General features: G+C 42.3%; 1 protein-coding gene across 2 annotated transcripts in view; it reads right to left on the bottom strand.

The window, feature by feature from the left end:
• Window positions 1-14,906, bottom strand: part of ERGIC1 (endoplasmic reticulum-golgi intermediate compartment 1) — a 56,123-nt gene that overhangs the window by 5,319 nt on the left and 35,898 nt on the right. For both annotated transcript variants that reach the window (XM_048960965.1, XM_048960963.1), the window contains exons 4-9: window positions 13,867-13,961; window positions 13,126-13,250; window positions 10,393-10,497; window positions 6,403-6,463; window positions 5,268-5,368; window positions 2,497-2,619 (exon numbers count right to left, since the gene is read on the bottom strand). In XM_048960965.1, the coding sequence (XP_048816922.1) occupies window positions 2,497-2,619; window positions 5,268-5,368; window positions 6,403-6,463; window positions 10,393-10,497; window positions 13,126-13,250; window positions 13,867-13,961 (610 nt within the window). The remainder of the gene's footprint in view (window positions 1-2,496; window positions 2,620-5,267; window positions 5,369-6,402; window positions 6,464-10,392; window positions 10,498-13,125; window positions 13,251-13,866; window positions 13,962-14,906) is intronic.

The following is a 14,906-nucleotide window of genomic DNA, read 5'->3' as shown; positions in this document are numbered from 1 at the left end:
TAGAAAATGAGAATAACTCTCCATACCACAAAAACCATGGAGCTGGCATGAGTCTGAGTGCTGAAACACACAGCACAGTGGTTCAGCTGGGAATACAGAAGACCAGGAACCAACACCAGGCATGGCGCCCTGAGCAGCACTGAACTTTTTTGGAAGGCAAATGTAATACTAACAAAGAGCATCAGATAATCTCCCCAGCAACAGAAACTCCTTTGCCTTTTATTGAGCAGTCGATACACCTCTCACCTGACTGCCCCACATGGGACTGTCCCTTCTCAGTGCCCCTCCAATATCAGTGCTTTTGACCTGACAGGCAGCCAGCCACACACTGCACTGCATTTCTAGCGCTGCTAATGCTTCTTTTAAACCCACAGCAGTCTCCCACACTTCAGGACACATTTCAATTTGCTGTGGTTCCCTAGCAAACAATCTGTTCAATGAAAGATGCCACAGCACCCACTCCAAGTCTGTGTGCTTTTTTAAATTAAGCAGCTGCTGCTCAGAAATAGATTATGAGTTCCCACGGCTCCATTGAGCAATGACTCCAGATGCCCCAGCACATCTCTGCCTGGGCCAGGTTGCAGCTTGTGTTGCTGACCATGAGCTGGTCTCCAGAGCAACTGTGATGCAAAAGGCCACAATGGATACACAGGAAGGGGCTAGAGCAGTGGAAAGGACAACAGAGTAGATCGTGTCATCAAAACAGGGCAAGGAAACCTAGGACAAAAGGTGCGTTAATCGCCTGCCACCCTGCTTCCCTTCAGCCTTGTCTCTACCACTTTCAGTACTGTAAAACTTAAAAGGCAGCACACGCACCAAGCCAAGGCTGCCCTAGTGTAAAACATTCCCAGCCTAAATGAGTGCAAGAGCAGATCTTGTGCACCAGGTGAGCCACGCTGATAGCCATGCTACAGCATATCTGTACCAAGGATCTGCCTCCACGTCAGCCACCTCTGAAAGGGGCCTGGCAAAGCTGTGCACAACACTGTGTAACAGCTCTGCAGATATTGTCATCCATACGTCTCTGTAGGAATGATGTTACACTGGAATGGCCTCACGTAAGCTGCTTCAGATTACAGCCATTTAAGACCAAAGTAGATAACAAACAATTCTAAAACTCTTCCTCAGCAGTCAAGGAGGCAGCACACAACTGCCAAACTTTACAGACGGGACAGGGCAAAGCTCTGGCAGGGTGGTACCAAATCCAAAGGTCATTGTGGCAAACAGTGAGAAAAGCCACTCCTGTGGACCCCATATGTGAATTCTGAAGCATAGCACCACATTCAATGAAGATGTCATTTATATGCATTCAATGCAAGCAAGGGACACAACAAAGAATAATGCCAGCTATTTGTGACTTCTAAACACTGTTCCTCTTAAAAACACCTCCACACTTCCACCCCCAACAAGAAGCTCGAGAAAGCTATGAGTGTACACTGTTAGGGAAAGAAGTAGAGGCAGTATGAGATGCCAAATCATAAAATGCTGATGTTTGATCTTTTTTAGGATTACATTTTGAAGCCTGGCAGACATGCTAAGATGACAAAGTCTTAATAGGTGACAGGTTTTGCTTTAATACCAAGACCTCTTTGTCTTGGTATTTGTATATCCCAGGGATCACACACATCTCTGATGTTAAATGAAAGGAGCTTAGTATTCATCAAAAGCTGCAAAATCAAAATCCTTAAGTGCAACACAGCCATACTGTTTATATGTTACTTCCCATTGACACAGTCAAACTGTTTAAAAGTCAAAATCCGAGGTCTTATTTCAACCAATTTATTAGCTACTTTACATTCTACCATGCCTCACTAGCACAAGAGACCACAGTTTATATTTTAAGCCAGTATCCTCAGGACACATTTTTTAAAGATCTGGAAGATCCTGAAATAACTTTTTGCCTAGTTATCAGTTTGGACAGGACAGCTTTGCTACAGATACCAACATCACTATTGCAGGATGTTATCTGGATGGATCAGAACACAGCTACACAGCTGGTAGGAAAACACCTCTGGAATGTTATGATGTAGCTCTTCTCCACTTCTGCCTGAGAGCAGACACCTGGAACTGGCATACCCATATTAAACCAAGCAGCCACACCGAGTTAAACAACTGCCCTGTCTTCTCTGCAAGTTAGGCCTCGTCATTAGTGAGGCAGCTTATTGCAGCCTGCTTTACTGCATACCTCATTAGTTTAGTTCCAAGTTTCTGGCATGTTGCAATCGTGTTCACCATACCTAGACAGAGTTTGGTGCTTCTGGAATAGGATAATTTTCTTTCTTCTTGTGCCTAACTATTAAATCAAATTGCCAGAGTATAGGATTAGCCAGTTACCTCACTTACACTTCACAGCACTGGCGTGGTGATGTACTGTTTTATTTCAATCATGTCACAATGCCCTGAAGCAGAAACTCAGTTCTTCTGGGAAAGTAAGGCTTGGAAGAGAAATGGAAAGCAGGCAGGAGAAAGAAGAACCACAGGCTTTGAGTAACTCACCGATGTGATAAACCTGTACAAAGGCTGTCGCCTCTCTGTATATTTCACCGTGATGGGACTCAAATCATAACGAAACCAGATAGCTGGGATAATGCGGCCTGTGTGACTGTAGGCTACGTACTCCTGGAAAAGAAAGCAGAGAAAAATGACACAGCACGAACAATCCCATTCTGCATACAGTGCCTGGTCCCTAATTTACTGTTCTGTACTAAAGATCAACTGAAGAAGTAAACAACTCTGGTATGACGCTCCTTTCTCTATGCTTATCAAATGGGAAAGCAATTTCTTCATATTCTGACTGTGATACAGCGGGGAACAGAGGCATGGTGCTTAGCAGTAAAGAGCCTGTCACTGATTCCTCTAGTGTAGATCTGCTCTACTTAAATACGAGATTGTAAATGGTTGTAAATGAAGTTTTTGTACTGTCAGTATGTAAATCATACAAAAATTCACCAAACAAACAGAACTCAGTCAGCAACAACCTGAAAATCCCTGCTTGTCTGTGCACTCAGAACAGCAATCAGCAATTCCTGTCTGTGAGACCCTTGCACACTGAAACAAACGTGAATGCTCTGCCCATTCAGTATGAACTATGTAGAGCAATTTAAAATGAATCCTCTAAAGACCCATTTCATACATTTGAAAATCATGCTGAAAACCAGAATGCAACTATATACAGAAAAAAACCTGTCAAAAGGTCCCCAAAATATTGCAAGCTGGCTGAAGACAAACATCTTTAGATTTCCAGTGATAACCTTACTTACTCTATTTCTGTAATAACTGCTACAGTGCAATGTATCAGCAATGGATCAATACCCTGTTAAATCACAGAGCACAATGCTAATGTAGAACAAACACTAACATCAGCTTAGCAACAATTGGCACAGCTTTCAGAGCTAATATTTTGCCTGTGCTGTCCCTTTCAAGGATTAGGGCATTGATTTCAACAGACAAGAAAAAAAAATCTGCTGAGGAGTCAGCACAGAGCCAGCAGCACGTGCACAGCACACCCTGCAACTTTACCCAGTTGTTCTTCCCTTCTTTTATCCCTATGACAGGACTCCCAACTCAGATGACCTTTTCAGTTTCAGTTCTCCTTCCTGCAGAGGCAAAGACAAGCTCATATACTTTGAAAAGATGAAGAAACAATAAGCAATAGAACACCCATGAGCATGATACAAAAAAGACAACTCTACTCTCCACGAGCTCAGAGGGAATCAACAAAACAGCATCAATCTCCTTTGCTGGTCATATATAACTCCCAGATTTCCCTCTAGTCTTTTTTTTCCCCTCAAAGAAAATAAAAGCAGCAAAACTGTGCTGCAATGTCCAGTTTGAGTGTTTCCAGCACTCTTATTGCAGACATTCTGCAGTGCACGTTAAGATAGTGGCTATTTGGGTAAGTGGGGAAGCAGACCTAGAAGGTAAAGGGGGAGAAAAGACAGCCAGCCACACCTCCTTCATCTCATCACACCAGCCAACCTATGGCAGATTGGCTTCCAATTTCTGTCTCCCACTAACAAGTATAGGAGTCAAAGACTAAACACAGTGATATGAGAATTTCTATCTTTAATGAGAAACGGCAGAAGCAGCACTGTTTTTCCATGCTTCCATTTTGACAGAACTGGCTTCATTTTTTTTTCCCTCTCCCCTTTTCCCCACCAACAGTTCTGCGATGAGTCAGTCTTGGCTGAACTTACAACCGTAATCACAGAAGTGTCAAGAGCTCCTGCTGTCTATTCTCCAAATTGCTTTCAGAACTTGTGTCACAAGAGTCTTATCAGAACAGCAATAGTGACATTAAGCAGAAAAAAATATATCGTAAACTGAACAGAGAGAGACATCCAAATCACTGGGACACACTGTACCAGCAAATCCCAAAGCTGCAAGACAGGAACACTAATCTGAGAACTAGTCCATAAGAGCGGGTGCTTGAATCTCAGCTATGACACATCAGTAGTCATAGACACTAGGAAAAGATTCTAGACTTTCACTTAGTACCTGAATAGCAAATTGTTTTTAATTGAATGAGAAATTTTACCTTGATAATTAAATAGGGTTTTTTCCCTCCAGCCTCCCAACACACTTTGTTATGAAATTTACTTGTATCTATTTATTGTAAATTTATTCAAGAATCATAAAGTTACAACAACTAACATAATCCACTAATAAAGTAGATGATGATTACTGCTAAGTGTTACGTATTTGATGCTGCAGATACCACAGATAAAAAATCCTTAAGAAAGTTACCCCCTTGGTCAGCTAAACTGTCTGACAGTTCTGTAAGCCAGCTCCAGTGTCATATGTTTTGATAATTTATTCGTCTGACACATCCATCACAATTGAGACTGTTCTGTTAACAAAGCTATGTGCAAGTACATTCAGCTGGATTCCAATTTCCGTTCAAACCCCTCTTAACTCAAATCACAAGAACTGCAGCACATACAAATCTTCCACATATCTTACAGAAATCTACATTAGACACGACATATTCAGGAATAACAACACTGTACTCTAAAAGAAGACCAATATCTGCTCTGACTTGTCCTCACAATCCTAATCTCAGTAAGCACCAGCACCAGGAGCAGCAGCAAGCCCTGCTCTCAAGAGCTTCAGTTCCTCCTCCTCCCAGCAGAGGCTACTGCTCACCTACAAACAAATGTACATGGCTGTAGAGCAGATGTGTAAGAGGAAGGAAGAATGGTGAATGAAGATCCTCCATGCATCCACTGGGCTGCAATGAGGAGCTTTTCTGAGAACTGCTTCTTTACCTTATTAGCCACCGTGTATTGGTAGGAGTATCGCTGCTTGCCGCTCATGTCCTCGTACACTGTTGGGACTATCTTCAGTATGTAGTCATGAGAGGCCAGTGCTGTGCTCACAGAAGGAAAGTAAAAATCAGCATTCAGAGAAAGGAATCACAGCCTCCATAACATTCCAAAAGTAAACGAAAACATGTAAACTGACAGAAAAGGTATCTCCTTCCTCCTTATGTTGTACCTGAACAGGGTCACCTGAAAATTCCTACCTGTTTGTAACTATAAATGATTGGCACCACAAAAAGCTGTCCTGGTGAGATCAAGCACTAGCTCACGTTAGAACTGCAGCTCACTCAGCTGCTTCTGACAGAAAGTGCTGAGGCACCACACTTGCATGGTCCCAATTCTTCTGAGCATCCAACTTTACTTCTTTCTCTCCCCTCCTTCTCCCACAGCTGCTTAACAACTGCTCAATCCTTTTTCATTACTTAAATGGCTAGGGCCATTTGCTATTTTATATCTATGAAACAGTTTTGAAACAGAATTTAAATTATTTTTATGCAGAATCCTTTTGGTTAAGTGTAACACAAAGATGTACAAGAGAAAAAAAAAATGCTGTCTAGCTTCAGGAACAGCCATAGAAATTTTGTTCCAATAAATGGACAAGAGTAATAGCCTGTAGAAACCTGAGGAGTTGAAGGAGAAAAACTGGAGTGAGTTGTAGCATGCACTTGAAATTTGTTTTTTTTTTGTTGCTGGTCATGAAGGAGAGCAGTGAAAAAAAAATCTACCCTCCCATTTTCTGAGTAGAACTTAAGCCATGAGCAAACTTACAACTTAAGAACAAGGAAAACTTCTAGTTGTGGTTTCTGGAGCACAGGAGAGCTATAAGAATATACTGTGGATTTAAAAAAATATATCTGTATTCTACAGCAGATGGTTACACTAAAACTGGAGAAAATAACCAGATTGCAAGAGGGCTCCTCTTCTAACACTGGAGAAAATGTAAGTGACAGTCAGCAATGTCTGGACATTTTAGTTATAGAGGCAAATTAAGGACTTCTGGATACATCAGTGTTGCATGACCAGCTTTGTTTTTACCTCCTGGAGAGAGAAGCTAAGATCTGTAATCACCAAGAATACATACGATTTGAGCTGAGTTTGTCTGCTCCCTCCAAGGCGTTGAAGGCGCCATGAACATTCTGGACCTGGAAAGAAGAAAGACACGTGAATAAACCCTGCTCTAACTTGGCAGTGACCTTTGCTTCTCTATCCTATCCTGTTACAAGGAGATCAGCCCGATTCAGCCTTTCCAAAAACAAAGCCTCAGTGCAGTAGAAGATGACTTGAAGCATTTCTCAGTGACTGCCAAACAAGGGTTGGTTCCAGAGGAAAAAAGTTGATTTCTCAATGTCTTAAAAATGAAACTCCTCAAAGCCACTGCAAAGCTAAAGGAATTGCAGCTGGAAATGGCCACTTATGAAACTTCCATAGAGATATTACTTAAGAGCTTTGCATAGCTAACTGTGAAATTTACCTATCAGGCTGAAGGGAAATAAATGGGAATCGGATTCAGGATAAACTCTTGAGTCTTCATGCAAAGGTAGCTCGTGTCAGAGCAGTTTGGCTTGCACAGCTTTGCACATCAGCCCTGCCCTCACACCATGCACAACATGCCCTTGGAGAAGGTCACATGCCAACACAGCCATCCATTCAGCTTTTCCTGCAGTTGGTCTCAGGCATGCAAGTATCTGTTTGCCCAGAATAACAGGATTTCCACTCCATACCTTCCACATACTCTGACCATCTGGAATCTAACGTCAACCAACAGAATAATCAATTTGTGATCTCTCTTCACAACAGAAACCCCACAGCAAGAGCTGTAGATCGGATGTTGCATCTTTCACAAAAAAATACAGTAAGCTACAGAGAAAGGACATATACATCCACAACCTAAAGATTCCTGTCCTTAAACCAGAAAATAGGGAAGAAACATTCAGAAGAAGTATTTGGTCATGAACGTGTGAGTTGTGATGACGTAAAACTCACCAACAGGGCAATGCATAAGGATTTCCTTCCCAGGTCCTCTTAACAACTAACAACATGTGGATATATTTCTCTGATCCTAATGGCTGTTTTACTGTTCTGAATGCAATGCAGTAGGTGATGGTTTGGAGGAAGCAACTGACCTAGTTTCCCAGACAGAAAACTAAAGACACAAAACTAATAGCAAGTTCAACTTGCAAGGTTGCAAGGTACAGAGAAAAATAATCAGCAGAACCTTCTACAGCACCTCCAGCTCTGCAGGGATTTCCAATATTTTACACAACAGCAACCATCTCCAAACTATAATTGCAGATTCTTTACTTGGTTATTATACATACACAGTGTCAGCAGAAAAGCTTACAAAGAAAGACAAGCCACCAGACTGGGCTACAGTATTAAGTTCCACTCTCAGTGCTGCTGAGAAGTAGCTTACTGTATATCTGAGCTTGAGATGCTAAAGTTCCCTTAAAACACTCTAACAGTAAATATTTGAGCTGCTGCTCAGTAAACAACTTTGTCTGTCCTGTGAGGTATCTGCATATTTGGGCTCATGCTTTAGCTCCTGGCTCCCCAACATCCATACTTCTGTTTACATGTAAGAGCTGTTTGATCTGTTGTCTCTCTGAACAAGTTTGCAAAGCTCCAAGTTACAGGGCAGACAGTGCCACCACTGCCATCAGGTCCTTTGCTGCACCTGCCTCTTCTGCCTTTGCAGCACAGATAGCATCTGTAACTCCCAGCCTGACGTATTACCATGATTTTCCTTGTGGAATATTCTGGATTCCCTTTAAAGTACTTGCTGCCATAGATTGCTAATTAATCACTGTGCTACAAAGTGCACAGGTGCATTCCTTGGGGGAACATTAACTTGTTTGTACCTCATTAAGTACCTGGAGGGACTTCAAGAAGCAATAAAACTTTGGCCACAGTAACAAAATTGCTTTGCAAGAGAAAACAATCAAGGGTGTATAGCCAGGTGTTCTCAGGACTGCACAGTATCAGAGGCCAAATCCAGTGCTTTGAGCAGAAGTATTGGAAGCAAAGGAAGTGAATCAGCTGTTCACTAAAGCCAACACTTGGTCCTCCCTCAAGACAGACCTCCACAAGATACTTGCCAGGCCCTTCAGCACCCTAGGCTTTAGCCTCTACAAAGGCATTCAAAGATATACAACTTGACTGATCAGACCGAGTCCAAGAGCAGGCTAAAAAATCATTTGTATTTATACAACTGTAAAGGAAAGACCTCTTGCAAAGGTTAAAAACTACCGTTTTTCATTGCAGAAATCTAGCACTCAAGAGAATTTTACAATTCCACAGAATCACAGGGGTTGGAAGGAACCCTCCTACTTTACATATTTCTTTGCTTGGTTACCTGTCATGCAGTAACCTTCTGGTCTTTGTTTACATTAGGAAAAAAATCAACACAAGGCCTGCCACTATTATACATCAGCTATTATGAAGAACTGAAGCTCATTCAATGCCAGACAAGATTTGAATCTTTATTTCAAACTGACTGTTCCTTATGTACCTTAGTGGATATTTCTGGCAAAGCAAGCAACATCCTACAAAGAACGAGGTCTCAGCATTTGACACAAGCGAATGAGAGAAGCTCCTTACTCCCTTTAAGAAATATGAGCATGTATTACATCAAAGCAGGTGGAGACACAGCTCAATATTTAAAGATGTATCTACATAGCTTTAAAGCTCTCCGTACTTGCTGGCTCTCTACACTGCTTGCTGAGTCTTGATAGCACCTGTTTAGTGAACACAGCCTTCTTTAATTTGTACTCTTAAACTTATGTTTGCCTACAGGATCAGCAGCACCTACATGCCAGACAACGAGTAGTTATTCTGGGCTTTGAAAAAACTAATCAGAGCTTGTCCAAATCATGAGTCAACCACACATCTGCTGAACAGGTTTCTCACTACCAGCATGGAAGACACTTGCTCCTTTGCCCCCAACCGTCCAAGTTTCTCATCTCAGTGATACTTATTTTCAGCACTGAGAATTGAAGCTATACCATGAGTTGGGCTATGCAGCTCAAGGACTCCATGATAAAACAATGGGAACAGTGCCTTGTAGCTTGATTTCCCACACAAACTGCAGAACTGCCTATTAGCACTTACCTAATATTTCTCATAATCTCAGTGTGCTTTACAGACATTAAGCCAAGCTTATTTATATGCTAATATTTCAGCGTTCCCACACAAGATATTTCCTAAAAGAAGCCGGGAGCAGAGTCAGAAGACTACAAAGCAATGCTTAGACTTGTTAGCATGAAAAAGGTTTTGGAAGTGGGTGTACAAGAAGCAGACTAATGAGACGTCTGTGCTGAGGAAAGAAGATTACAGAGAGACTACGGGCAAGCAATGTTTTGGGTGAGTCGCAAACTGGGTGTGCACATACACAACTCCCACCTGTGATGCTAGCTCCTTGGAAGTAGGCTAGAGAAGTGCTGTAATCTGCCCTCATTGAGAAATCAGGAATTATTACATAACTTGCAACACCTGGTGAAACTCTATCCACAGGGCAAGTGCACGCATTCAGCTTCTTCCCAACAGGGAACAGGTGAAACACAAGTCTAGCTTGTGTTTCACAGAACAAATTTGACTAATAGGTGTCTGCTATAGAAGTATGGTGACGTACATTAAAAAGAACTTGACTGGTGCTATGGTAAGACAGTAGACAGCACACATCTTCCCTCAGTATACTCCATGCTACTCTGCAAAGGAGGTCAAGATACACTTGCTAAATTAATATTAGAAACAGTACTGCATGGTTTTTTACAGAGTCACTCCTAGCAGGAACATAACCACAGTTTTCCAAAGGCACTTTCAGTTTCAGATGGAGAAAGCAAAGTTACTCTATGATGAACACCTTTCTTCCCTGAAGTAATGGCATGTAAAGTTAGCAAACTCTTCTGGACTGAATGCATACTGCACGAATGCAAGCTTGCCTACCCAGGCAGCTCATTCTTGTCCTCCCACACTGTACGTGGCCCTTCCATAAAACCAAGCAATCCAATATCAAACTTACTGTAGTTGCATTCAATCCCCTAGAGACAGGGAATTTTCAGGGAAGCAAACTCACCTGTAACTTGTCCCCAAATGAGAGCTTGTGGATGATGTGAGTCATGTCAGGATTCTGAGGCTGTGCAGTGGCACTGTGTGTTGACACGTGAAAGTTACCAGGGACCTAAAATTAGTCAAGACAAGGAAGACAGGATTTCTCATTTTATCCCTCAAGGCATTGCTAGGCTTTGATATGAAGTCAAAATGCCTGGATCCATCCAGCCTAGCAAATGGTATCACTTAATAGTAGACAACTTCTGGTACGCTGCAGAGAGGCTCTGAAATGTCTTCTTTCACTTGACCAACACCACCATTCTGCACACAGAGCAAAGATCTGTTACATCCCAGAGTCAGGCTCTCATTGCTACCGCTGCTGACTAGGAAGTGACTCCCAGCTCCAGGATTCCTAACACTTAAGGCTATGTCTTTCTTTCCCATTAAAATACAATTCAAGTCACTCAATAAACAACTGCTTAACATTTTACTGCCACATCTCACGTTTGTAAATGGGACCACTGTTGCAGAACATCCTAAGAAAGCTATGCATATATATTTTTTTTTCCAATCATAAGATACCTCACATTTCAGAAGATTGGTGGTTTTCTTCATATACAAAACCCATTCTTACCCACAAAATTTCGGGGGTGTCCTGTACAAACAAAGCCAGATCTTCATCTTCTAGTCCTGACTTGTAGCTGGCTTTTAGCTCCTGCTTCTCCCAGTACAAGATTTTCTATTTGCTTTTGTTCTTTGTTTTTAATTCAGGGAAATACAAAGTTTTGAAAAAGTACAGATTTCACCTAAGGACTTAGTTCCAAGGCAGAAAATGAGCACTGGGGTCATTCTAACTGGATCACTCTAGCACGCGCAAAATTTTCAGGTCACTACCCCTACACTGTGAAGTCTTCCAACAAATTCAACTCAATCACTGTTACAGAGGTGCAAGACTTTTTTCCTAGGGAGAAAGGGGTTGGAAATTAAATGGTCTTGATTTGCAAAGCCTTGAACAGCACTAAGAATCAGTCTCAGACAACAGCAGGAAAACAATTGCACATCAGGTACTCATTGTTCTCACTGTAGAGACTTCAGTGTCAGGCCCAAGGGAGGCCACATGCTGACTACATGTGCTTTCAGGAAAGCTAAATTAAATGACTTGATGTGTGGCAGTGCACTCTGGGAACACTTTCAGGCATGGACTGAAGCTGTGTCATCCACAAGCTCAGTAAACAGGGTGGCAGTCTGCAGCAAGTACACAATGTTACCTTGTTCTCCCACTCGAGGTTTGATGCCCAGCCATGTACTACCACATGCCCAGGCTCTAATCAAGCCAAAAGTTACTCCTATAACTAACTTCACATAAGCTCTTTAAAAAGGGGTGTGTCTTTGTTATGTAAGCTTAGAGTCCCACAGCACAGTGTCCAACAGCCATGCACAGTCATGTTTCAAAGCAGGGCCACATCCCACTCGAGATGCTGGCTCACACAGGAGCCTGTAAAATTCCTGCCAAGGGACTGAAGACTTTCTTCCCCCTCAGATGTGAGAGGCTCAGATTTTCAGAGCCAGAAGTCCTGGTGTACGTTCCCTCCTTCTAGTCCCAGCCACTACATGAGACCATGCAATTAGTGGTTTTGCACAAACGAAGTAGAGAAGGGAATTTCTTGTGTTCACATACAGCAGCTTTTTTTTGTTTGTTTGTTTGTTTGTTTTTGAGCAGAAGTGACCACGTACACCAGAAAAAGCCACAACTGTTTTAGTACTGTGCTTTTGGGATTAGCAGAACAAGACCTACCTACCTTTGTAGAAGCCCTTTCCCAGTTTTGTGGACTACGAGCTGCCAGTAGTTTTGGCGACTTAGAGGTGAGGAAAGAAACATCATCTTTTTAATCCCTAATCTCTTCCATGTCACAGAATCAATAAGAGGTTCTGCCTGTTATTTTTAGATGAGATTTAACATGACCTGGGCGGGGAAGAAGGAAGCAGGATTTTGTAGCCCGTGGTACATGAGGAGGCGTGAATAAAGGGTGCGCCCTTCTGAGGACATCAGTGGGCCCCACCACTGACTCCCCCACCCCACCTAGTCATCTCCAGCATTACATAGCAAGATTATTCAATCCTGAACACACCCATCCCAGAGAGGAGCCTCCTCCAGGCCTGGATTTTCATTCTTTGAGGCAAAGCATCCCTACAAAGCATGCGCACAAGCCTCGTGCATGTGTTCCAAACATCTCAGCATGGAGCTGTTTCTGTTATGCTGGCATCCTCTAGCAGGGAACATTCCTGTCATTCTGCAGCTCTTGGAACTAAAGAGCACTTGGATAGAGACATTGCCAAAGACTTCTGCATAGTGAGTCACATTTTGGAGGTGCAAAAGTCATGATGAGTGAACACAGAAGCCATTCAGCATTCATCAGGCGTTTCTACGTCCCCTATATGTTAGGCTGCTGCATTCATAGAGACATCACTAGCCACAACACAGAGCCACTCTACTACTAAGGAATGCTATCTGGGTTACCTGCTTTGAAGATTAAGAATAAGCCTGATCTAACATGTCCTCTATGGCTCTAACTACACAGCCTCCTCTTCCCATATTGTTCTGCAGCACCAAGAGAATCAACTTCACCCGCTGATTAGGGACTCCCTAAATGTACTCCCTCAAGGGGAGACAGAGACACACAGATTTTCATAGCATTTTACAAACAGATCTTACAAGCATTTCCTGAGCCAGCTCAAGCTCACCATCATTCCTACTCACCTTGTTGATGCTGAAATGTCCCTCGAATCTACAGCCATCCCCATTATTGAGAGGTATTTTCATCGAGTTGTCTATGTGACCCACTTCATGCCTTCCCATTTCATCCTGGATGTCTAGTCCAACTACTGCATGGGAGGGAGGAAAGGAGACCAAAAAAAAATAATCAAGAGATAAAAACAGAAAGGTTGCATAGGAAAAGCATGTGCAGCTTTTACAGGAAAAAAGTCCACATCATTTTCCCTGACACTTGACTAAAGTGCTAATAAAATAACATCATATGTCAAATACCCCTATACCAGAGTGAACTTTGGAACCAAATTTTGTAGACTGTTTATTTGACAAAAACATATATCTTATACCCTGTCAGTTAACTTCAATTTGATCTGCATACACAGAAAAACTTCAGGTAGACAAGGCATGATCTGTGAAAAGCCAACAACTGTCTGTTGAACTCAGTTACACATAAAACTTGGGAGGTTTCTTGCTCCCAGACACTATGTGGTCACTGTAAAAAGGGAAAGGACTTAGAATAAGGTAGCAAGGGAGGTCAGTCACTAACACAGGCTGCAGTGAGAGCACAGGGTCCAGGAAAACTAGTGGCCTGGCCTCACCTGGAATATGAAGTGACGGGGTATTGGCATAGGCTGCAGTGATGTGACATCCTGTTACAGAGGGGTCACTGTACAAATTCTGGCCTATTCAAATACGAATTAAAACAGGTAAGAGAAAGAAGGCACTCACATTCACAATGCAGATTTGGTAAACTGATGTTCAGATTCACTTCTATTTTACCTCCACTGTCTTTGTCTGGGTCATCCACGTACAGCTCATTAACTCTAGAGGAAAGAAGACACGAGTGGGTCCATGCATGTAGCTACTTTCCACGGGAGAGGGCCAAAAAACAAACTCCAAACAACCAGCCTTGTATGTGAAGTGGAAAAAAAAAAAAAAGATAGAAAAGAGAGATTTTGAAGCACAGAGCAGAAGACAGCACGGCATGCCACAGGGCACAAGACCCCCACGTGTGATTGACCACATCAGGTACAAAAGCTTTTTCTTTGCTTTCAATCATCAGCACTCCATTTTTGGGTGCCAGGGTCTCCTTTCTCTTCTCTCTTACTTGCACCTTCCTCCCTTAGTATTTCATTTCAATCTACGAACTGTAATCAAAAGCAACGACTAAAATTGAGAAGAGGATTCAAATCAGGAAACAGATGGGATGAAACATCCTGGACAGCAGGATCTAACACTGTGCAACAGCCTCCCAAAGAGCAGTGATGTGCCAGCACTGTGGGTGCTACAAAACAGATTTAACAGAAGACAAAATAGAGATATAGAGCAAAAGGAATACAGAACTATAAATATTTATTGTTGGCACATACAATCCATCTGACAGCTAAAATATAAACCAAATGAACCAACGCAAGCACAGCCACATGTCCTAGAGAACACACTCCAGAAAAATGCACCATACTGAAGCAGGAAGATGTGGAGGGTACCCAACAGCTCCATCTCTATCGAAGTCTGAGACTGCTCAGTCTCAAGGAAGAAGATTTGAGAATTTATCTTTCAGCATGATAGATAATAAAGGTATGGGAACTTATGCTCAAGCAAGCTGCATAAAATAAATTATCTTTGCTATTAAGAGCTCTGTGTTATTTCTGTTTAATGCTCAAAGTGTGTGAAATCCTTTGACAAGCCCTTGCCGAGTATACATGCTAATAGACAGACCAGACCAAGGGCAGCTAACAAGACAGAATCAAAGCGATTCTGTTCTGGTG

The sequence above is a fragment of the Lagopus muta genome, chromosome 14 (assembly GCF_023343835.1).
Source record: "Lagopus muta isolate bLagMut1 chromosome 14, bLagMut1 primary, whole genome shotgun sequence".
Lineage (NCBI taxonomy): Eukaryota > Metazoa > Chordata > Aves > Galliformes > Phasianidae > Lagopus > Lagopus muta.
This window is presented reverse-complemented; position numbering and strand designations above follow the sequence as displayed.